The sequence below is a fragment of the Lethenteron reissneri genome, chromosome 9 (assembly GCF_015708825.2).
Source record: "Lethenteron reissneri isolate LAM-NWPU_2019-01 chromosome 9, ASM1570882v1, whole genome shotgun sequence".
NCBI classification, from domain to species: Eukaryota; Metazoa; Chordata; class Hyperoartia; order Petromyzontiformes; family Petromyzontidae; genus Lethenteron; species Lethenteron reissneri.
In genome coordinates this window covers 2,643,049-2,667,134 of record NC_083787.1, presented here as the reverse complement: position 1 = coordinate 2,667,134, position 24,086 = coordinate 2,643,049, and the positions used below count along the sequence as shown (strand labels likewise).

The following is a 24,086-nucleotide window of genomic DNA, read 5'->3' as shown; positions in this document are numbered from 1 at the left end:
TTCATGGCAAGGGATTTTGATATGTGATGTTAATCGTCAAGATGAAGGTAATGATGTTGATGGTGTTGATAATTGTAATCATGGCAACTATGATGATGCGTGATAATGTAGGTAATGTGTGTTGATGTGATGGTGTTGATGATTATGGTAATAATGTTAACGATGGTGATGGTAACTATGATGTCCATTGTGGTGATGATGGCGGTGATGTGTGTGTGTGGGATCATTCTACTCGTGATCATGATGGTCATGTGATGTTGATGGAGGTAAATGTGGTGATGATATGGATGATTATGCTGCTTGCTGTTCATAGTAATGATAATGATGTCGGTGATACAATGGAAGTCACGTTAATGATGGTGATAATGCATGTTGCGAATGGAAATGTGGATGGTGCTGATGGTATTGTGTTGATGGTGTTGATGGTGGCAATGATGGTTGTGAGGGAATTGTGATAATGATGGTGATGGTAATTGTGATGGCATTGATGATGATAAGAATAATCATGGCTACGATGACGCGTGATGATGTAGGCAATGATGTTGATGGTGACGATGTTGGTAATCGTGTGATGGCGTTGATGGTGGTGGAAACAATGGTTGTGATGGTGGCAATTATGGTTGTGATGGTGATGATGATGGTAATGCTGTGATGACCATTACGATGTTGGTAATCAGGGCAATGATGTTGATGGTGACGATGTTGACGGTTAATGAAGTTGATGACGGCAATTATGTTGATGCTGCGTTGATGATGTTGGTGGTGGTGATGGCGTTGATGATGGTGGTGGTGGTGGTGATTGGTAATGATCGTGTCGATGATGACGCGTGATGATGCAGGCAATGATGTTGATGGTGATGATGTTGACAGTTAATGAAGTTGATGACGGCAATGATGTTAATGCTGTGATGATGGCGTTGATGATGGCGTTGATGATGATGGTGGTGATGATGATGATTGGTAATGCTCGTGGCGATGATGACGCGTGATGATGCAGGCAATGATGTTGACGGTTAATGAAGTTGATGACGGCAATGATGCTAATGCTGTTGATGATGATGGCGTTGATGATTGGTAATGATCGTGTCGATGATGACGCGTGCGTGACGACTTTGACGGTGGGTTGGGGGGGGTGTGTGTGGGGGGGGGGGGTCTCGAGCCCTTGACGCCCCCCCCCCCCCGACTGACGCGGTGGGGCTCTGGAACGCAGCGGCGCTTCCGTTTCGCGACGCGAGAGGGAGGAGAGAGGAGGAGGAGGAGGGGACGAGACCGAGGGAGGAGGAGGAGGAGTGAGAGAGGTAGAGCGAGAGAGGGAGATGGGGCAGGGCTATGGGCGGTTGTAATCTCGGCTGTTTGGACACCATTGTCAGCCACATTCGATGCTGCTGGATACGATCCCCTTTTCGAAGCGGCGTTAAACGCGTTACGCATCACGTCCCGCTGGCATTACAACGGGGGGGGGGGGCAGCGTTTCACCACCGGGCTACACACATGTACGTGTACATACGTACATGTGTGTACACACACACGCACGTACGTAGACGGTACGCGCGTTGTACGCGTTAGAGCGACATCGCGTTAACCCCCCATTGGAAACGGGCAGAGGGAAGGAAGAGAAGGCCAACGTCGACCAACCCCTCCCCAACACCACCACCACCACCTCCTCCTCCAGCCGTGCCCCCACTGGCCATGGGCTGCCTTGGCGGGGGCAGGAGACGAGGAGAAGGCGAAGACGAGGGGGGCAGCAGCAGCAGCAGCAAGGAAGACGACCGCCGCTCGCAGCGAGAGACCAACCGCAGGATCGAGCGCGAGCTGCAGAAGGATAAACAGCTGTACCGTGCCACACACCGCCTGCTGCTGCTGGGTACATACACTCACACGTAGATACACACACACGTAGATACACACACACAGACACACACAGACACACACACAGACACACACACGTAGATACACACAGCTGTACCGTGCCACACACCGCCTGCTGCTGCTGGGTACATACACTCACACGTAGATACACACACACGTAGATACACAGACACACACAGACACACACACGTAGATACACACAGCTGTACCGTGCCACACACCGCCTGCTGCTGCTGGGTACATACACTCACACTCACACGTAGATACACACACACACACACGTAGATACACACACACGTAGATACACACACAGACACACACAGACACACACACGTAGATACACACAGCTGTACCGTGCCACACACCGCCTGCTGCTGCTGGGTACATACACTCACACGTAGATACACACACACGTAGATACACAGACACACACAGACACACACACGTAGATACACACAGCTGTACCGTGCCACACACCGCCTGCTGCTGCTGGGTACATACACTCACACTCACACGTAGATACACACACACACACGTAGATACACACACACGTAGATACACACACAGACACACACAGACACACACGTAGATACACACAGCTGTACCGTGCCACACACCGCCTGCTGCTGCTGGGTACATACACTCACACTCGCACGTAGATACACACACACGTAGATACACACACAGACACACACACGTAGATACACACAGCTGTACCGTGCCACACACCGCCTGCTGCTGCTGGGTACATACACTCACACGTAGATACACACACACGTAGATACACACACAGACACACACACAGACACACACACGTAGATACACACAGCTGTACCGTGCCACACACCGCCTGCTGCTGCTGGGTACATACACTCACACGTAGATACACACACACGTAGATACACAGACACACACACAGACACACACACGTAGATACACACAGCTGTACCGTGCCACACACCGCCTGCTGCTGCTGGGTACATACACACACACACGTAGATACACACACACGTAGATACACACACACGTAGATACACACACAGACACACACACAGACACACACGTAGATAAAGAGCTGTACCGTGCCACACACCGCCTGCTGCTGCTGGGTACATACACTCACACTCACACGTAGATACACACACACACACGTAGATACACACACACGTAGATACACACGTAGATACACACACAGACACACACACAGACACACACGTAGATAAAGAGCTGTACCGTGCCACACACCGCCTGCTGCTGCTGGGTACATACACACACACTCACACGTAGATACACACACACGTAGATACACACACACGTAGATACACACGTAGATACACACACAGACACACACACAGACACACACGTAGATAAAGAGCTGTACCGTGCCACACACCGCCTGCTGCTGCTGGGTACATACACACGCACACGTAGATACACACGTAGATACACACATAGACACACACACGTAGATACACACACAGACACACACACGTAGATAAACAGCTGTACCGTGCCACACACCGCCTGCTGCTGCTGGGTACATACACTCACACGTAGACACACACGTAGATACACACGTAGATACACACGTAGATACACACACAAACACACACACGTAGATACACACACAGACACACACACGTAGATACACACACGTAGATACACACACGTAGACACACACACGTAGATACACACACACGTAGATACACACACAGACACACACACGTAGATACACAGCTGTACCGTGCCACACACCGCCTGCTGCTGCTGGGTACATACACACTCACACGTAGATATACACACACACGTAGATACACACACAGACACACACACGTAGATAAACAGCTGTACCGTGCCACACACCGCCTGCTGCTGCTGGGTACATACACTCACACGTAGACACACACGTAGATACACACGTAGATACACACACAGACACACACACGTAGATAAAGAGCTGTACCGTGCCACACACCGCCTGCTGCTGCTGGGTACATACACTCACACTCACACGTAGATACACACACGTAGATACACACACGTAGATACACACATGTAGATACACGTAGATAAACAGCTCTACCGCGCCACACACCGCCACCTCGCTCGCCTCGCAGCCTCTCGATATGCGAACACACGCATAGATAGACACACACATTGACTTACACACGCAGATAGACACACACATTGACTTACACACATAGATAGACACACACACAGATAGACACGCACATACACCACACGCACAGATAGACACACACATTTACTTACACACATAGATAGACACACACATTGACTTACACACATAGATAGACACACACACAGATAGACATACACACAGATAGATAGACGTACACACAGACGTACACGCAAACAGATAGACGTACACACACATTGACATACACACGTAGATAGACATACACACAGATAGAGATACACAGATAGCCATACACACAGATAGACAGATAGACGTACACACAGACATACACACACAGACATACACAGACACACCGACTCTTGCTGGGTATACTGTCAGCCTGATATACAGATGGACGCCGCACAGATAGACACACATACACGCCGACTGCTACTGCGTATCAGATTGTATACCCAGATAGACACCCGCTGTACTGATACATAGACGGCATTGTACATGTACCACCGCCTGCTGTAGGTGTACACAGCAAACACAGACATACATACAGATAGACGGACACGCACATTGACATACACACATAGATAGACATACACACAGACAGGCATACAGATAGACGGACACACATTGACATACACACAGACAGACATGCAGATAGACGGACACACGCGTGTACAGATAGACGTGTGCTGTACTGACATACACAACAGTCTACACTTTGTATATCAGCTGGGGTGTAGAGCGGGTTAACACCAGTTTGCTAGATACACATACACATCCACCATACACACACATCCACCATACACACACATCCACCATACACACACACATATCCACACACATCCACCACACACATCCACACACATCCACCATACACACACATCCACCATACACACACACACACATCCACACACATCCACCACACACATACACGCACACATCCAGCATACACACACACACATCCACCATACACACACATCCACCATACACACACACACATCCACACACATCCACCACACACATCCACACACATCCACCATACACACACATCCACCATACACACACACACACATCCACACACATCCACCACACACATACACGCACACATCCAGCATACACACACACACATCCAGCATACACACACATCCACCATACACACACACACATCCACCATACACACACATCCACCATACACACACATCCACCATACACACACATCCACCATACACACACACACATCCACCATACACACACATCCACCATACACACACACACATCCACACACACACACATCCACCATACACACACACACATCCACCATACACACACACACATCCACCATACACACACACATCCACCATACACACACACATATCCACCACACACACACATACACATCCACCATACATACACATCCACCATACACACACACACATCCACCATACACACACACATCCACCATACACACACACATATCCACCACACACACACATACACATCCACCATACATACACACACACACATCCAGCATACACACACACACACATCCACCATACACACACACACATCCACCATACACACACATCCACCATACACACACACACATCAACCACACATACATACATACACACACATCCACCACACACACATCCACCACACACATCCACCACACACATCCACCACACACATCCACCACACACACACATCCACCACACACACACACACACATCCACCACACACACACACATCCACCACACACACACATCCACCACACACACACACACATCCACCACACACACACACACATCCACCACACACACACATCCAACATACACACACATCCACCACACACACACGTGTACACACACACATCCACCACACACACACACACATCCACCATACACACACACACATCCACCATACACACACACACATCCACCATACACACACACACATCCACCATACACACAAATACACACATCCACCATACACACAAACACACACATCCACCATACACACAAACACACACATCCACCATACACACACACACATCCACCATACACACACACACACCATACACATACACACATACACACACACACATCCACCATACACACACACACACCATACACACACACATACACACATACACACACACGTGTACACACACACACGTGTACACACATACACACACGTGTACACACATACACACACACGTGTACACACACACACGTGTACACAGACGTACACACACATACACACGTGTACACACACATCCACCACACACACACACATCCACCACACACACACACATCCACCACACACACACACACATCCACCACACACACACATCCACCACACACACACATCCACCACATACACACATCCACCACACACACACACACGTTGTGTATACGAGGATCTCTGCACCACGCCGCGGTGTATTTGGGTTAATTGACCATACTTCACCACCCTGGTCAGTGCTGGGGGGGGGGGGGGTGAAATGAAACGTGTGGTTGGGGGGGATACAAGCACAGTACAACAACGGGGGATGTATTGTTCTCTGATACGTGGTTGGTGGTGGTGATGATGATGGTGGTGGTGATGGTGGTGGTGATGGTGGTGGTGATGATGATGGTGGTGGTGGTTGGTGGCGGTGGTGATGGTGGTGGTGATTATGATGGTGGTGGCGGTGATGGTGGTGATGGTGGTGGTGATGATGGTGGTGATGGTGGTGATGGTGGTGGTGATGGCGGTGGTGATGATGGTGGTGGTGATGGTGGTGGTGGTGATGATGGTGGTGATGATGGTGGTGGTGATGGTGGTGATGGTGGTGGTGATGGTGGTGGTGATGGTGGTGGTGGTGATGGTGGTGGTGGTTGGTGGCGGTGGTGATGGTGGTGGTGATTATGATGGTGGTGATGGTGGTGGCGGTGGTGGTGGTGATGGTGGTGGTGATGATGATGATGGTGGTGGTGGTGATGGTGGTGATGATGGTGATGGTGGTGATGGCGGTGGTGGTGGTGATGATGATGGTGGTGGTGATGGTGGTGATGGTGGTGGTGATGGTGATGATGGTGGTGATGGTGGTGATGGTGATGATGGTGGTGGTGATGGTGGTGGTGATGGTGGTGGTGGTGATGGTGGTGGTGATGGTGGTGGTGATGATGGTGGTGGTGATGGTGGTGGTGGTGATGGTGGTGGTGGTGGTTGATGGCGGTGGTGATTGTGATGGTGGTGGCGGTGGTGGTGGTGATGGTGGTGGTGATGATGATGATGGTGGTGATGGTGGTGATGGTGGTGATGATGGTGATGGTGGTGATGGCGGTGGTGGTGGTGATGATGATGGTGGTGGTGATGGTGGTGGTGATGGTGATGATGGTGATGATGGTGATGGTGGTGATGGTGGTGATGGTGATGGTGGTGGTGATGGTGATGGTGGTGATGGCGGTGGTGGTGGTGATGATGATGGTGGTGGTGGTGGTGATGGTGGTGATGATGGTGGTAGTGATGGCGATGGTGATGGTGATGGTGGTAGTGGTGATGGTGGTGATGGTGGTGGTGATGGTGGTGATGATGGCGGTGGTGGTGGTGGTGATGGTGGTGGTGGTGATGATGGTGGTGGTGATGGTGGTGGTGGTGATGGTGGTGGTGGTGATGGCGGTGGTGATGATGGTGGTGGTGATGGTGGTGATGGTGGTGATGGTGGTGATGGTGGTGGTGATGGTGGTGGTGATGGTGGTGGTGGTGATGGTGGTGGTGATGATGGTGGTGGTGATGATGGTGGTGGTGATGGTGGTGATGGTGGTGGTGATGGTGGTGGTGATGGTGGTGGTGGTGATGGTGGTTGGTGGCGGTGGTGATGGTGGTGGTGATTATGTGGTGGTGGTGATGGTGTGGTGATGATGATGATGGTGGTGGGGTGGATGGTGTGGTGGTGATGGTGGTGATGATGGTGATGGTGGTGATGGTGGTGATGGTGGTGATGGTGATGATGGTGGTGTGATGGTGGTGATGGTGGTGGTGATGGTGGTGGTGGTGATGGTGTGGTGATGATGGTGGTGGTGATGATGGTGGTGGTGATGGTGGTGATGGTGGTGTGGTGATGGTGGTGGTGATGGTGGTGGTGATGGTGGTGGTGGTGATGGTGGTTGGTGGCGGGTGGTGATGGTGGTGGTGATGATGGTGGTGATGGTGATGGTGGTGGTGATGATGATGATGGTGGTGGATGGTGGTGGTGGTGATGGTGGTGTGATGGTGATGGTGGTGATGGGGTGGTGGTGGTGGTGATGGTGATGATGGGTGGTGATGGGTGATGGTGATGATGGTGGTGGTTGATGGGTGGTGGTGATGGTGGTGGTGGGGTGTTGATGGTGGTGGTGATGGTGGTGGTGGTGATGGTGGTGGTGGTGGTGATGGTGTTGGTGGTGGTGGTGGTTGGTGGCGGGTGTGATGGTGGTGGTGATTATGGTGGTGGCGGGTGTGGTGGTGGCGGTGGTGGTGGTGATGGTGATGGTGGTGGTGATGATGATGATGGTGGTGATGGTGGTGATGGTGGTGGTGATGGTGGTGATGATGGTGATGGTGTTGGATGGCGGTGGTGGTGGTGATGATGATGGTGGTGGTGATGGTGGTGATGGTGGTGGTGATGGTGATGATGGTGATGGTGGTGATTGGTGGTGATGGTGATGATGGTGGTGGTGATGGTGGGTGGTGATGGTGATGATGGTGATGGTGGTGATGGCGGTGGGTGGTGGTGATGATGATGGTGGTGGTGATGGTGGTGGTGATGGTGGTGGTGATGGTGGTGGTGTGATGGTGGTGGTGGTTGGTGGCGGTGTGTGATGGTGGTGGTGATTATGATGGTGGTGATGGTGATGGTGGTGGTGATGATGATGATGGTGGTGATGGTGGTGGTGGTGATGGTGGTGATGGTGGTGATGGTGGTGATGGCGGTGGTGGTGATGATGGTGATGGTGATGATGGTGGTGGTGATGGTGGTGATGGTGGTGGTGATGGTGGTGATGGTGGTGGTGATGGTGGTGGTGATGATGGTGGTGGTGATGGTGGTGGTGGTGATGGTGGTGGTGGTGGTGGTTGGTGGCGGTGGTGATGGTGGTGGTGATTATGATGGTGGTGATGGTGGTGGCGGTGGTGGTGGTGATGGTGATGATGATGATGATGGTGGTGATGGTGGTGGTGATGGTGGTGATGATGGTGATGGTGGTGATGGCGGTGGTGGTGGTGATGATGATGGTGGTGGTGATGGTGGTGATGGTGGTGGTGATGGTGATGATGGTGATGGTGGTGATGGTGGTGATGGTGGTGATGGTGATGGTGGTGGTGATGGTGATGGTGGTGATGGCGGTGGTGGTGGTGATGATGATGGTGGTGGTGATGGTGGTGGTGATGGTGGTGATGATGGTGGTAGTGATGGCGGTGGTGATGGTGATGGTGGTAGTGATGATGGTGGTGATGGTGGTGGTGATGGTGGTGATGATGGCGGTGGTGATGGTGATGATGGTGGTGGTGGTGATGGTGGTGGTGATGGTGGTGGTGATGGTGGTGGTTGCCCATCCAAGCACTATCCAGGCTAAGGGCTGCTTAGCCTTCTGAGCTGACGAGAGCTGCTTGGCTTCCGAGATGCGACGAGTCCAGACACATCCCGGATGATTTGTTCACAAGGCATTACATAGAGGACACAGTAAACACACAGTACACACACAGTACACACAGCGACACACAGTACACACACAGTACACGCAGTACACACACAGTACACGCAGTACACACAGTACACACGCAGTACACGCAGTACACGCACACTACACACACAGCGACACACAGTACACACAGTACACACACAGTACACGCAGTACACGCACACTACACACACAGCGACACACAGTACATACAGCGACACACAGTACACACAGTACACACAGTACACACACATCGATACACACAGTGCCACACAGTACACACACAGTACACACAGCGACACACAGTACACACACAGTACACACGCAGTACACACAGTACACACGCAGTACACACGCAGTACACACAGTACACACAGCCACACACAGTACACACACAGTACACACACAGTACACACAGTGACACAGCGACACACAGTACACACAGTACACACACAGTACACACACACACAGTACACACACAGTACACACAGTAAACACACAGTACACACAGCACACACACACAGTACAAACAGTACACACACAGTACAAACAGTACACACACAGCGACACACAACGACACACAGTACACACACAGTACACACACAGCGACACACAGCACACACAGCGACACACAGTACACATACAGTACACACACAGCGACACAGCACACACAGCGACACACAGCACACACAGCGACACACAGTACACACACAGTACACACAGCAACACAGTACACACACAGTACACACACAGCGACACACAGTACACACACAGCGACACACAGTACACACACAACATAGGTACACACACAGTACACACACAGTACACACAGCAATACACACACAACATAGGTACACACCTAAACGTACACGTATACAGGTAAACAGACTCGCACGTAAATACACACACGTGTCACACGTGCGACACGTAATGTGCATGTGCTGTAGTATCCATATGCGTAGTCACAAGAATAACATATCTTCTTGGTTCTTTCGGTACAGTCACGTAGAATGGAAATAATAAAATAATAAAAATAAAACATAATAAAATCATTCTCACGACGTTTCGGCCACAACGCAAGCAGCCGTCCTCATGTGAAGAACAGGTGACTTTACCGAAAGAACCAAGAAGATGAATCCCTGCAGTCACGAAAGCTTTAAATCGAAAGAATAACATACTTCCGTATACACACACAGACGTACATGAGCACGTGCACACACATGGACACCCACGTATACATAGTACGTACATACACGTGGACATACACACACCACCGCCTGTATGTGCACTTAGGCACAGTCCACGTGCATAGTGAATCTACGTGTACGCATTGAATATAGTACGTGTGGCTAGTATGCCTGGTCTATGGTGTGTACTTGTCTTATACCATGTATACGTGTGAATGGTATATCGTGCTCATGTATGTTGCTGTATGTTATGCTCAGTCTACAGGAGAGCACACAGGATACTTGAGCACACTGCATAGAATGCGTTGGCTGCTGTTGTGGCATTTACTATAGAAAAAAAACAATGCTAATGCTCTAATAATGTCCACCGTTAAGGAAATGTTAACTTCCTCTTCTTATTATATACTTTCAAGTTAATTCAGTAATTAGTCCTGCTATGTTCGTGCAAGTCTCAAAACTCTCTGGATGCTTAAGCCAGGTACAATGAATTAGTTTTGTTTTTGTATCAAGCGATAATGCGTTAACGCCAGGTGTACAGGTGACCTCTGACCCCCGTACGCTGATGGGGACTGCATCACACGTGTGTGTGTGCACGTGATGATGGCAGGGCACGGATTGTGTGTGTGTGTATCTACAGTTCATGAAATGTGTGTGTGTGTATCCCAAGTAGATGACACGAGAGTGCACGCGTTGATTATTAGACACTTTACTGTATTATATAACCATTTGGTATTTACGTTATACAATGCACTTGAGTACACAGTCACGATAATGGCCATGATTACGATCATTATCAACTCTTCGCCATCATGAGGATCATCATCATCATTTGTTCTGCCCAGTACACGGCGATGATGGTGATGATCGATCATCTCATGATCATGTGGATTTAGAGGAGGATTGTGATTATCGATGATGATCGTTGTTTTATGTGTTGAAGAGTGCATATTGATTATGACGATCTTCCACGTTCGTGTGAAGAGCACTATGAATGCACACGGTGCTGCCGATGTCCAATGTGTATTTGGAGTGCCCAATGACGACGGTGATCTCGATGGTCTTTGTTCAACGATGTATCGCTTCGTTGGTAGACGTCACGTGTGTGTGCGCTATCGACATTCCCTGTGTATCCATAATATGACGTGTAAACAGCTGTAAGTTTACTTGGCTTTAAGAGAAGTCTAAAGAGGCCAGCGTAGGTGCATTTTCAAGAGTGACCTGCGGCATTAATTCACCAGCAGGGCGGCGGTTAATGCTGTCGCGCGTATAATCCCGAATTGAGAAAGTTGCAGATAATGTTTTAATTGGGCAAATTTTGTAACCCTAACACGCCGGCACACGACGGCCAACTCTTGCGAATGACGTAATCTTTAACGTCCACTGCGAGTGAAGCAGGCGGCGTGTGTTGTGCCGATTACAACCCGCAGTATTTACCAGGGCTGCTTCTGGATTCGAACCGTCAACCTCCGCAATGTGCTTACCGCGAGGGCCAGTGCTCGTAATACCAAGTGTTGTATGAGCAGTAATGACATGCGTTTGGTTGTTATGCACTGTGTGTACATCTCCAACCAAATCGCCAGCAGTCTTGGAAGCCTGGAAGCTAAGCAGGTTTTAGCCTGGAAAGTTCTCGTTGGGATGACCACCATGCGAAATATGTCATAGGTGGCTGCGTTGCAACGTTGACGCACACCGGAGGGCAATCAAAGTCCGTTGTTCTGTAATCATATTCTCTTGAGTCTACGATCCCCGTCCTTGCCGATCCTGACTAATCAGCGCTAGAGTGAGGTAATGGTAAAATAGCCCCCAAGACCACTAACATCATGGGTCGGGGGTAGGTCCTCATCCAGCAGAGAATCAACAACAGCACCGCACCTGTAAACACCCGTGCAGCAATGTGCTGTGGTGTACACGTGCGTCGATGCAGTAGTCGTGCGTTAAAACCCTTCACATTGTCGAAATGTCTTGCGCCTGATCTGTCCATTTCATACTAGCAACTGTGTGTGTGAGGTTCAACGTCTTTGTTGGCTTTTGCGTCACACTCCGTGGAAAACAAGTTACTCCGTTCGCTGATGAAGGGGACCGTAGCATATTTTGTGAAGTGGTGTTTGGTTGGGCGAGAGTTGAAGCTTTGTAGAATGTTGGGCTGCCCCTGCTATTGTGTCAAAGCCGGTAGCCGCCACCTCCTCCATGGTTTTTGGTGGACCTACATTTGAAAAGATTTGCTTTGATGATTTTTCTCTTGTTCTTCTGGATAAGGACTTGACTTGACTTGCCGTCGAAATTCAGCACTCTAGCCCTCCTGGAACATCATGACTGAACTTTACATGAAAAACAACGTCAAAAACAACTCAACACATTTGTCAATAACACTGACCTTAAAAAAGAGAAAGTATAAAACGAGTGTATTTGGTTATGTTGCTCTGGCAGTGTTTTTGACAGAATGTGTCGTGTTTTTTGTTGTAAGTTGTGCACGACTGCTATCGCTATAAAGAAGGGACCATTTCCCTAAACATCGCCCATTATATTTTTCCTTCTAAGGCCACACATTGTTATTGACAGAACGTGTTGAGGTTTTAAAAATATATATTTAGGCATGTCGCTGAAATATGTCCCTGCCTACGATGGTGGAACTCGTACGTTAGCACGAGCAAACTTGGGTGAATGCATCTCATTTCAAAAAATGCCATACATCAGTGGCAAAATACCATGCACCTCAAAATAGAAATACATAACTTTACAGCTGCACCATTGAAGAAATGCAGGACTGGTGGAGCAGTGGAGTGGCGGTCTGCACCACTGCGCCACAAGTCCAATTGGGTTCACAGCCACACGGCTAACATCAGTGGTGAGTTTAGATCAGAGGTCGCAACCGGGTACCCGATACCCATACCCTACCCGATACCCGGACGGGTACAGGTACCCGTTTGCGACCCTGCTGCAGCCGGGTACGGGTAGGCCGTGAGTCACTGGTGAGTAACCGTTTGTCACTCATTTCCCAACGTCTTGTCTCTTCTCACAATTCAAGTTCCTAGAATCAACCCACCCGCGCCTGCAACATGGCTTCATCCCAGAGGTCGCAATCAGGTACCCGATACCCGTACCCCCGTACCCTACCCGTACCCGGGTACGGGTACGGCCGGGTACGGGTACCCGTTTGCGACCCTGGTGCGGTCGGGTACGGGTAAGGAATCAAAACCCGTTTGCTACCTCTGGTTTAGATCTGAACCGACCCTTTGACCTCTCCCCTTTGACCATCCCGCACTGACCAGCACGGTGGAGTGACTGTCAGTCAAGCCAACTTCCTGTCACCGAAATGGCCCTTGCCCAGCAGTGGATTGACAAAAGGGGCTGTACGTGATTATTTTTTATTACAGTCTGTTAATACATTTTTTAAAATATGTTTTCGGATGATGGCCGCTGTTCAAACGTGCCAGTGCACACTGACGTATACGCTAAATGGCATGCAGGTATGTAGGTAGGTATGTAGACGGGTAAGTAACATTTTAAACAAGTCAACTTTGTGCCCCAGTTGGTGTGTTTGCTTGTGTTTGTGCGTTCTATTTTAGAACTGAGTGTGTGTGTTTGTTTTGGGGTGGAGCCTTTGGCGAAGTCGTGATTAGCGTGCTGCTACTCTACAAACCAGGCAAACCTGCGTTCAATTCCTGACCAAGGCTAACGTCAGTGGCAATTACCTGAACCCGATCCGAGGTCTCCTCTAAGTGGTCTCAGCCTTAATTGAGTAACCGGTGTGGTATGTAAAACATCAGCACCGGGGAGACAAAGACGGCCGGGCGGGTGTTGAAAACCACGCACTTCATGGCGTGTTGTTGCAACACTTTCCCCAACAGTCCTTACGTCCATAGGGAGGAATCTTCGTCTTTGTGTGTGCGCAAAAAGGTTGCCTGTGTGTTACGCTCATTGCGTACACGCGTTCCCTATATGTACGTGTGTTGAAGTTCCAAGGAGGATTGTGCACTCCGATTGTTTCTCACCATGTCCTTGCTGCTCGATGCAACCGAAGTGTGATTGTGATCGTGCAACTCAAGCCGAGGACCACGCAGTAAACCGCCGTAGTCTGTGCTCCTTCACCGGAGGAGGAGGAACAGCAGTAATACACGAACTCTCTCCAGGAAGCCTTCTTGTGGATAGCAGACATGGACATTGGCATTTATGAACTAAAACTAAACTACTACACTAAACTGTTTTCAAGAGCGAGAGAAGGAGGCTGGACGAGATGGATGGATATAAGTATACAATTCAGCGATGGGCGCCACAGCAAAATGCACATCGTCACTAATTTAGCTTTTAATAATAATCGTAACTTAAACTTGTAAGGCCGCAACGGTGTTCACTCGCTCAGCAGAGAGACAACGACACAGACGAGTGGGGAAGGCAGCAGCCAGGTGGTGAGCTGGTGCCAAATTCACCCCCGTCGCCCCCCCCCCCCCCAAAGCTTTGCGGTCCTCTGTATATAAAAATGTTTTACGGCCAATTAATGAGTGTTTACGTGTGAGAGGAAAACGTGAGCCACCGTTGAAAACCCACACTTGCGGCGAGGCAGTACCACTCCATTCTGTACAGATGGAACAGGTGGAGTTCGCGTTTGCAGGACCGCGTTTTCCTGGGCAGCAGGAATATTGCATCTGGACGACGCTCACGGGAAGGGCGTTCACAGCATTTGTGCGATCCACCAACCCTTGGCCTCGGTGCAGATCTCGTGACGCGTGTGTTTTAAAGTTCTGTACAGGAAGTCCTCTCCAGGAAGTCCTTCGCCAACAGGCTGTTCGCCTTTTGGCATTCCCTGGTCTAACACTGGTTGAGACTAGGCCCTAAAGAAGGCTGTCTCTGGTGTAGGCCAATCGGTTTCACAACGTCATATATTACCAGAACACGTTTTGTTTGCATTTTCACCTCGAGTACCGTGTGTGGGGTTAATGCAGACGTGATTCCCTGCAAAAGGCTTCTGTTTGATGTTTGAACATCTTAACACAACCGTTTTATTGCCTGAAAGGGTAGAACCTATTCTTGTGCTTTTGTTACTGGCAATCGAGGTCCCAGGAAGTCCTCGTTTAACGCGGTAGATGCATTCCTCTGCCGCGTCAAGAGGGCATTTCCTCATGAATGAAGCTCACGAAAAACGTTTGGCAAGATGTGATGTCCTACACGCACGCAGTCAGGCGGCAGGACAAATAACTTGATGGTAATCCCCCCGCGTTACCGTTTCATTCCGCTTACCGTATCACTGCACCGCTCAGCCACGCAGCGCTATAGCGGCGCGCGTTACGCGTTGTGCGAAGAGCGTTCCCGCATGGATGAACCGCGTTTATAGCGAAAACACGTTGTCGCGTGAGCACCCTACGCGCTAGGTGAGGACTTGCCGTATGTAATGTTGACCCTGCTGTGCCCCCCTCCCCCCACTTGTCATCATGACCCCCCCCCGCTCGCCTTAAGCAAGGTCACACGACAGCAGCGTTGAATCAACTTAAAGCCACGTGCCACCTGAGTGAAATTGCCACCCCTTGCTTTATAATCCACAGCCTGCGAAAGCCATTGCCCACCCCTCAAAAGGCCAAGTTCCCTGTGTAGCCTTCACAGAACTTTGGGGCAAGTGCTTTGCGTGAACGCTGCGCACGTCGCACGAGTGTTTATTCGATTGCCCGTGCACGCGCGTTTGTGGCGAGCTGTACAAAGCGGTGGTGGGTGCTCTGTGCGGAGTGTACCATGTTTGCACGCGGTGACTGCACGAACTCCGCTTAGCTCATTGCCCTGGACATTCTGAAGGGGGGTAATTACTGTGCTTCTGCGGCAGTGCGATGCACAACTCCTGCAGTTTATCCCTGGGTTTGCTCTTCGTGCCCTAAGATGAGGAAGTGTCTTGCCATGTGCGAGAGAGGAACTCAGGGCAAGACCAAACGCAAAAGATCCCTCTGGGTTTGCTCTTCCACGAAGCTCGTGGTTCGCCCTGAATCGCATCCACTGCACAAACCGTGGCAGATGCGGATACCTGATGTGGAAATGGGAAAAATTTAAATTCCAGCGTGCGACTGTGGTCATCCAAAACAGACCGTACAAGGTGCAACGACGACGCAGTGCCCCGATCCACAAATACGAAGCAGACATCACGGCGATGATCCACCACTCTGCTCCTCCTGACGCGGTTATCTGGCTTGACCACCTGAATGTGAAATTTAAGTTATTGCTCTGCATTTACACCAGCCGTACGAAAGAAGAAGATGGTTTATTAAATTTATTTTGATAAAACTGAACTTTTGGGCACGTCCCGATTGCTACGATTGGCGACGTTGTGATCGATTCTTGCGAGGATGTCCTCTTGAACAAAAGGAGCGCAAATGCAAAAAATCACGCGAACGTACTTTCCCATGCTCTGTGCAGGTTTGTTTTGTGCGATTTCATGCCATATATGCGGCAAACCTATTTTTACACAAAATTCACTACATTGTGGGCTTTTAATCTACTCTAAATGTGGCTTTGCGGGCGGATGTGGGCCAACATGGAATTGTATTTGATACTCGGCAAGGCGTTTTCTCACATTGAGATACACATTTAGAGATATCCAATACCGCGCCGTTCACCACTCAGTGGCGGTGACGTCACCACGGCGTCTGTGCCAGGCCGCCAGGTGCACTTTGAGGCCACGTGAAGTGTCGAAGGCTCGCTGACATGAGGTGGTCACGGGACAGACCCAGGTGCCATGGACTGACTGAGATGACTGGCAGATGCACCAGCTGAGTCCCCTCCTGTGCAGAGATACACAGTGATACATACAGAGATACGCACAGATACGGCATCGGGTGCATGTGTACTGTGTGCGCTACTCGGCGGGCAGCTGTCTTGTGCGGTGCATTGTGGGGGGTTGGGTGACGTGCTTTCGCTTCGTGCGCCCATTTTTTGGAACATCTACCATCAGACTCTGTCTTCTCGACAGACCTGTTCTCCACCTGAGGACGGCTGCTTGCGTTGTGGCCGAAACGTCGTGAGAATAATTGTATTACGTTTTATTTTATTATTTTATTATTTCCATTCTACGTGACTTTACCGAAAGAACCAAGAAGATGAGGAAACGTGTCTTATTTTTTTTTGTCTTAGATGCATCGACGCCTTGCGTAGCAGATGCCTGACAGGCGGCACGGGACATCTCTGTGCCTCTTGCCCTCGATACTTGTAAAGAAACACGTCCGGCGTTGCAAGTACAAGTTGCAAAACTGTCCCCATAGGGTTGGAGCAAACGGACACGAGGCTGGCAGTGGTCTCGCGATGCCATGGCGTGATGTTGTGCATCGTCAGTCGGCACGTCCATGTATTTCCCATGGTGTGGATTCTGTGATTAATAACCTCGTGATCACGTGTGTGTTCTTGTCGGCGTGTGCGTGTCCCTGTGTGCGTGTTTGTGTGTGCGTGTGTGTCGGGACACTTCTTGTCATTTAGGGGCTGGAGAATCTGGAAAAAGCACCATCGTCAAACAGATGCGCATCTTGCACGTGAACGGATTCAACGCCGAGTGAGTGAACGTTGGGTCTGACACTCACACACGCGTGTCCCTTACCACGCTCACAACATCGTCCCATAGCACACTCACACCATCACCACGTGACACACTCACACCACCACCACGTGACACACTCACACCACGTGACACACACCACGTGACACACTCACACTACGTGACACACTCACACTCACCACGTGACACACTCACACCATCACCACGTGACACACTCACACCATACCCACGTGACACACTCACACCATCACCACGTGACACACTCACACCACCACCACGTGACACACTCACACTCACACCACGTGACACTCACACCACGTGACACACTCACACCACGTGACACAATCGCTGCCGCTTATTAACCTGGGTTCGAGTAATGAACGGGGGTCGCTTAATAGGCCACCCTGGCCGTCGTGTTCTTTCTGTCTTCGAAGTTTCCAGTGAATGACTTGCTTGGTTTACCTTTCCCCGCCACCCATCCGCACCGCCGACTCTCTCCCCGTGTCCAAGTCTGGACTAAAGACCTTTCTCTTCGCCTCTGCCGATGGCCTACTCTCTTTTCTTTTACACTAGCACAGCAACAGCATCACATGTTTGGCCTGGGTCCTGGTGCAGTCTCTTTCCTTTGCATGTACTCTGTTTTTTTTTTGCGTGAATATGCCGAGGACTTTCTTTCAGCCTGGTCTGCCCAGACCAGCGACCCGTCAAATATTGACACACACCCGGCACACCACATCCATTATGTATTTTAATTATGGCTGTGGCCTACTTGTGGACCTACCTTACCTACCCCCCCCCCCCCCCCACGATGTGCATGCCCCACTGTGTTGTACGTACGTATGTTGCGTAGCCAACCGTGCTAATCGGAGGTGCCATGCCTTGAGCTGTGCCCTTTAAATCCCAATTGTGTTGTCATCATTTTTATAATTATCTTCTACGATGCAGTTACGTCCTTGGAACTATTTCCAGGTGTACCTTGGCGTACGCAACGCGATAAGTCCCCGACGCGCGCGAATACTTTTGACCGAGTTGTAAGTGAATAATAAATACATTGAGTGAGGCCCCCCGAACAAAACCGCTGGTCTCCCATGGATGAAAAAAAACGGAACCTCAGAATGAATTACCGCTTTTATAAACGGGAGGCCCTAATCGCTGGTCCCGAAAAAAATAGTCTTGACGAAATGGGTGGCGTTAATATAACCGTTGAGTTTTTAATTGGCGGTGTAAAATTCTGTTGATACCGACACGCTACACCGCACGCCTCGTTGCGCATTTCTGTGCATTATTAGCGCGATGTGTGCTGGGTATTGTACGCGTCGTGGGATGGATCGGAGGGCGTTCTGTGCGTGTAGCGGCCCTCTCCTCCGGACTGGCTTTATTGGTGTACACGCCCGTCGCTCTTGCGTTGCCGTATTCGCGATGGACCTTGCGAACCTACGTGCGTGTCGCACGCCTTTGTGGAGCAGTGCCAGCGGTAGCACTGGCAGAGCGTGGATGTGAGCACAGTTTTGCAATGAGTAAAGATAAGATCTGCATATTTATATCTGCAACCATTCCCGTTCCGAGACGTCTGCAAGTTCAGGGTGGGTGTCCCGTTCACCGCTGAATCTCGGAATGCGCGAGCAGTTGGCGTAACATTTATTTAGAGAGGCATAGCACCGTTGTTTTTAAAGACGGTGTACTCACCGCAGAGAACTGCAGCGACACGACCGCCCTCTATGATAGCTGGTGCCAAACTGTACCACACTCCCTCCCGCATGGCTTTGTGGGAACCTTGGTACGTCACCCGACTTGAAGACATACCGATTAAGTAATTTTTTTCCATCATCAGAGAATGGTAAAGGGTTAAGTTTATTTCTGTGACCATCAATAAGCATGCCGTGTGTGTGTGTTTGTGCGAGCGTGTGTCTTTGGAACTTTGGTACATCGCAATGGGATCTTTTTTTTTACATCGATTATACAATCCCGGCTTTGCCAAAAATGACTGGCAGCATACGCATGCAGCAACGCTATATATGTACAGTCATCCCTTGTTTAACAAGCGCACTAGCTGCATTCCGGAACAGTGCCGTGTTAAGCGAGAACAGCGTTAAGGAAGGAACGACTTTTACTGCATCGCATTTGCGCTACACTATAAAATCAGCCTGCAGTCATCCCATGGCGGGACAAAGATTACGCCACGTACCGTATCGTTCTGCCTGCTGTATCGCTGTAACCGCTCAGCCGCGCAGGGAGTACTGCCACGTTATAGCGGTGCTCGTTATAACGGTGCGCGTTCCGCGTCATGTGTAAAGTGTTCCCTGATAGAAGAACCGCATTACAGCGAAAACGCGTTGTGTGAACAACCACGCAGATATGAGGATAACACGGAATCATCGACGATCTGTTTGGGTTAGGCCACGTCATGAACGTAACAAACCTGTGTCGTTAGGAACCCTCCTGCAACCCGACGCGGCCACACAAATTAAATCGCCACGTGTGTGCGCGCGGACATTTCAACGTTTGCCAGCTATGATCGTTTCCGCTCAAATGTGTCCGTAGTTGAAATTTTGGTTTGCGAGACTTTCGCCCTTCAGCTTGAAACGATGTAAAAATGTGGCGCTTTCAGGGCCTGTAAGCCACGCACAGGTCCCCCTTCGTTTTGGCCGTGTCGGGGATGGCAAAGGGGATTGACGACGCACATTCGGTCGTGGCCCAACACCGTCAAATGAATCTGTCTTGAATCGTAACATCGGCGAGGGTGAAACCCACGTCTGCTGTTGCAACGGTAGCAACGTTGGGCGGGTAGAGGATTCCTCTGGGGGTAACTGCCAGTACCCAACCCAACCGGCGAAGAGGTAGTGAGACATTGGCTATGGTTGCTTTGAGGATGTGCTGCCTCCCACCATAGAAATATGGAACTTGTGGGACGTCACCGCTTCTCCTCTGCTGCCTCTTTAGTCTAGAACTCCTTCGCCACAATCTATCCGTGCTGCTGCATGTATGTTGAACTTTTTTCGTGCCGTGCGTAGCCAACCGTGCCGATCGGAGTGTGCGGGGGAAGGACAACAAACTAAACGCAAAAGGCAGTTCTAAATAAACGAGTTTTCAATCTGGATTTAAAAGTGCATAGCTCCAGTGGCTTCCGGTCCAAGTTCAAAACCTTCCTCTTCTCCTCTTGCCGCATGTGGCTCCGGAGCCGCAGGTTTGCTGTCCCCCGCGCGTCACTAATATAGCCTCGGCCATAGCGATGGGGGTGGGGGGGGGGGGTATACTGGATGTGGCGTGCCGTTGTATTCTTATTGCATCGAAGCTGAGGGTCGCTCGAGCGATTGAGGCACGTGGCGCGAAACTCACACAGAGCAACTTCCTCTCTCTGCAGCGAAAAGAAACAAAAAATTCAAGATATCAAGCGGAACATCAGGGATGCTATTGTGGTGAGTGTCGGCTGCATCAATCACCCTGAAGCTATCATTGTCATCACGTTGATTCTAAATGTGAAGGGAAAAACCGGAGGACCCGGAGAGAAACATCCACATGACCACGGGGAGGGATACGCGCAAAACTCCAAATATTCAGGCATCCTCAGGGTCGGCATCGAACTTGCGACCCCCTGTATACCCGGCGAGGAAGATCACATCTCGCCGCTGCGGTGCCCAAAACGTCACCTATTTGTACTCCAATTCTTTCCTTTGTCATGTAATGTGTACGATTGGTCTTGCGCGGGTGGCACGGCGGGACTTGCGATGCGTTTTGTTTGTCGGTAATTGAGGGCGGGTTGTGGGGGCGTGGTACGTGGTGTGTGTGTGCGGGGAACGGTGTTTGTGCTGTACGTGGTTTGTGTTGTGGTGCACGGTGTGTGGCGTGCGTTACACGTGTGTGTGTGTGATATTGGCACGTGGAAATTCACTTCTCAGCGATTCGACGAATTATAACAACATGATTTCAGGGTGGATTCTTTCTCGTCTCATTTTTACCGTTTCATTTGTATTGTGTCACGTTTGTTGGTGCAGCGTCGCTCGCTCCGTTAACCAGAAACGTAAATCGAGACGTATGACTTGCCATGCATTGGATGTTGTTCTCACACGCACGGCTCGGTCCATGCATTGAGAGCTTAGCAATCGATTCTAATCGATGCATAGATGCCCCCATACGTGCCACACACATGTGGATCGTGGTGTCTAATGGCATGGTGCGCGGTGAGTGTGTTGCATGGTGGTTGGTACATAATACAGAGGAATGTGGCGTCTGTACCCGGTGTCCGATGCATGGTACGCCGTGTGTGCGTGCACGCGCACGTGCACGGGTGGCTAAAACGCAGAAGTTGGCACAGTCGAGAGCACGGTTACTGCATCTGCCAGTCATCTCAGTCTCCCCGCGGCACCTGGGTCTGTCCCGTGACCTCCTCCTGCCAGCGGGACTTCGACAACTTCACGTGGCCTCAAAGTGCACCTAGCCTGGCACAAACGCCGCAGTGACGTCACCGCCACTTTGTGATGAACGGCGGTTGCTATTGTTGTGCGCGTGGCGTGCGATTCGCCGCGTATGACGACGATCGGTACACGGCACGCGAAGCATGGCGTGTGACGTATATGGCGCCGAGTACGACGTACTATGCGCGTGTACGTGGCACGCAACGCATGGCGTGCAGCTCCCGTGGTACACCAGTACACCGTGCGTGGGTGCGTGGTGCGGCGGTGTGGCTAAGTGCCCGAACTGTGGTGGCGGCGGTGGTGTGCGTGGCGTATGCAGGCCATCACGAGCGCCATGAGCACCCTGGTACCACCCGTGGCGCTCGCGAACCCCGAGAATCAGATGCGCGTCGACTACATCCAGAAGGTCGCGTCGCAGCCGGACTTTGAGCTCACGCAGGTACGCAACCCCCAGCAACCCCCCCCCCTCCCCCCGTGTGGTCGCCCGTCGCGTTTATCTCCCTCAGGTCCCTCTCATCCCGCGTCGTCGTAAACGAAGACCTCTATTGCGTCAGCCGTCGACGACGTTGAAACGACGATTGAAATTAAACGTATTCTTGGGTCGTCCGGTAAAGTCGCGTAGATAGGTTCAAAGAAAATAACAAAAGAGAAGCGATCTACGTGACTTTACCGAAAGAATATGAATTCCTGCAGTCACGAAAGCTTTAAGTCAAGATGAAATGAGACGTTTGTTATTTGTTCATTATTTAGCAAAAATATAAATTCTCTCTCGATGGGCTCCGGAGAGCACCCTCATGATGAAGGCTCTTTCCGTCAGCAGTGGCGTGAGCAAGCAATTGCAGGGTTTCACCTTTGCCTTAAACGTTTTGTAAACAGTGCTCCATTTATGACGCTTCCGGCAGCAGTGGCGTGAGCATGTTTATAGATACCCCACTAAAACGATAATCAGGATAAATTATAAAGGAGAGCAACGTTTGTTTGTATTTATTTTGCCTGTACTCTCCACGTCTCCCGTCAATGTCATCTCCCATCGCTCGCTGGCCGTGACGTCGCCCCCACCCCCCCCCCCCGGGGTCTGGTCGTCGCATCTCAACGCGCGCGCGCCAGCGTCGCGGGCGGCGGTGAACGCTCGCTGCGGTTATCCGATCGTTGATCTAAGCGGGATGGAGCCGTGGACGCTGCGACTCTGGGGCTGCTGCTCCTCCTCCTCAGCGGGGCCTCCTTGTTGGGGTGGGGTCC

At 50.6% G+C, this 24,086-nt stretch overlaps 1 protein-coding gene across 3 annotated transcripts in view; it reads left to right on the top strand.

Moving 5' to 3' along the window:
* The window catches only part of GNAS (GNAS complex locus), a 102,986-nt gene that overhangs the window by 32,386 nt on the left and 46,514 nt on the right, over positions 1 to 24,086 (top strand). For 2 of the 3 annotated variants that reach the window (XM_061548646.1, XM_061548647.1), the window contains exons 2-4: positions 18,360 to 18,432; positions 21,797 to 21,851; positions 23,167 to 23,286. In XM_061548646.1, the coding sequence (XP_061404630.1) occupies positions 18,360 to 18,432; positions 21,797 to 21,851; positions 23,167 to 23,286 (248 nt within the window). Of the gene's footprint in view, positions 1 to 1,281; positions 1,865 to 18,359; positions 18,433 to 21,796; positions 21,852 to 23,166; positions 23,287 to 24,086 lie in introns of those variants that run through there. The other variant, XM_061548648.1, reaches the window with a different exon arrangement.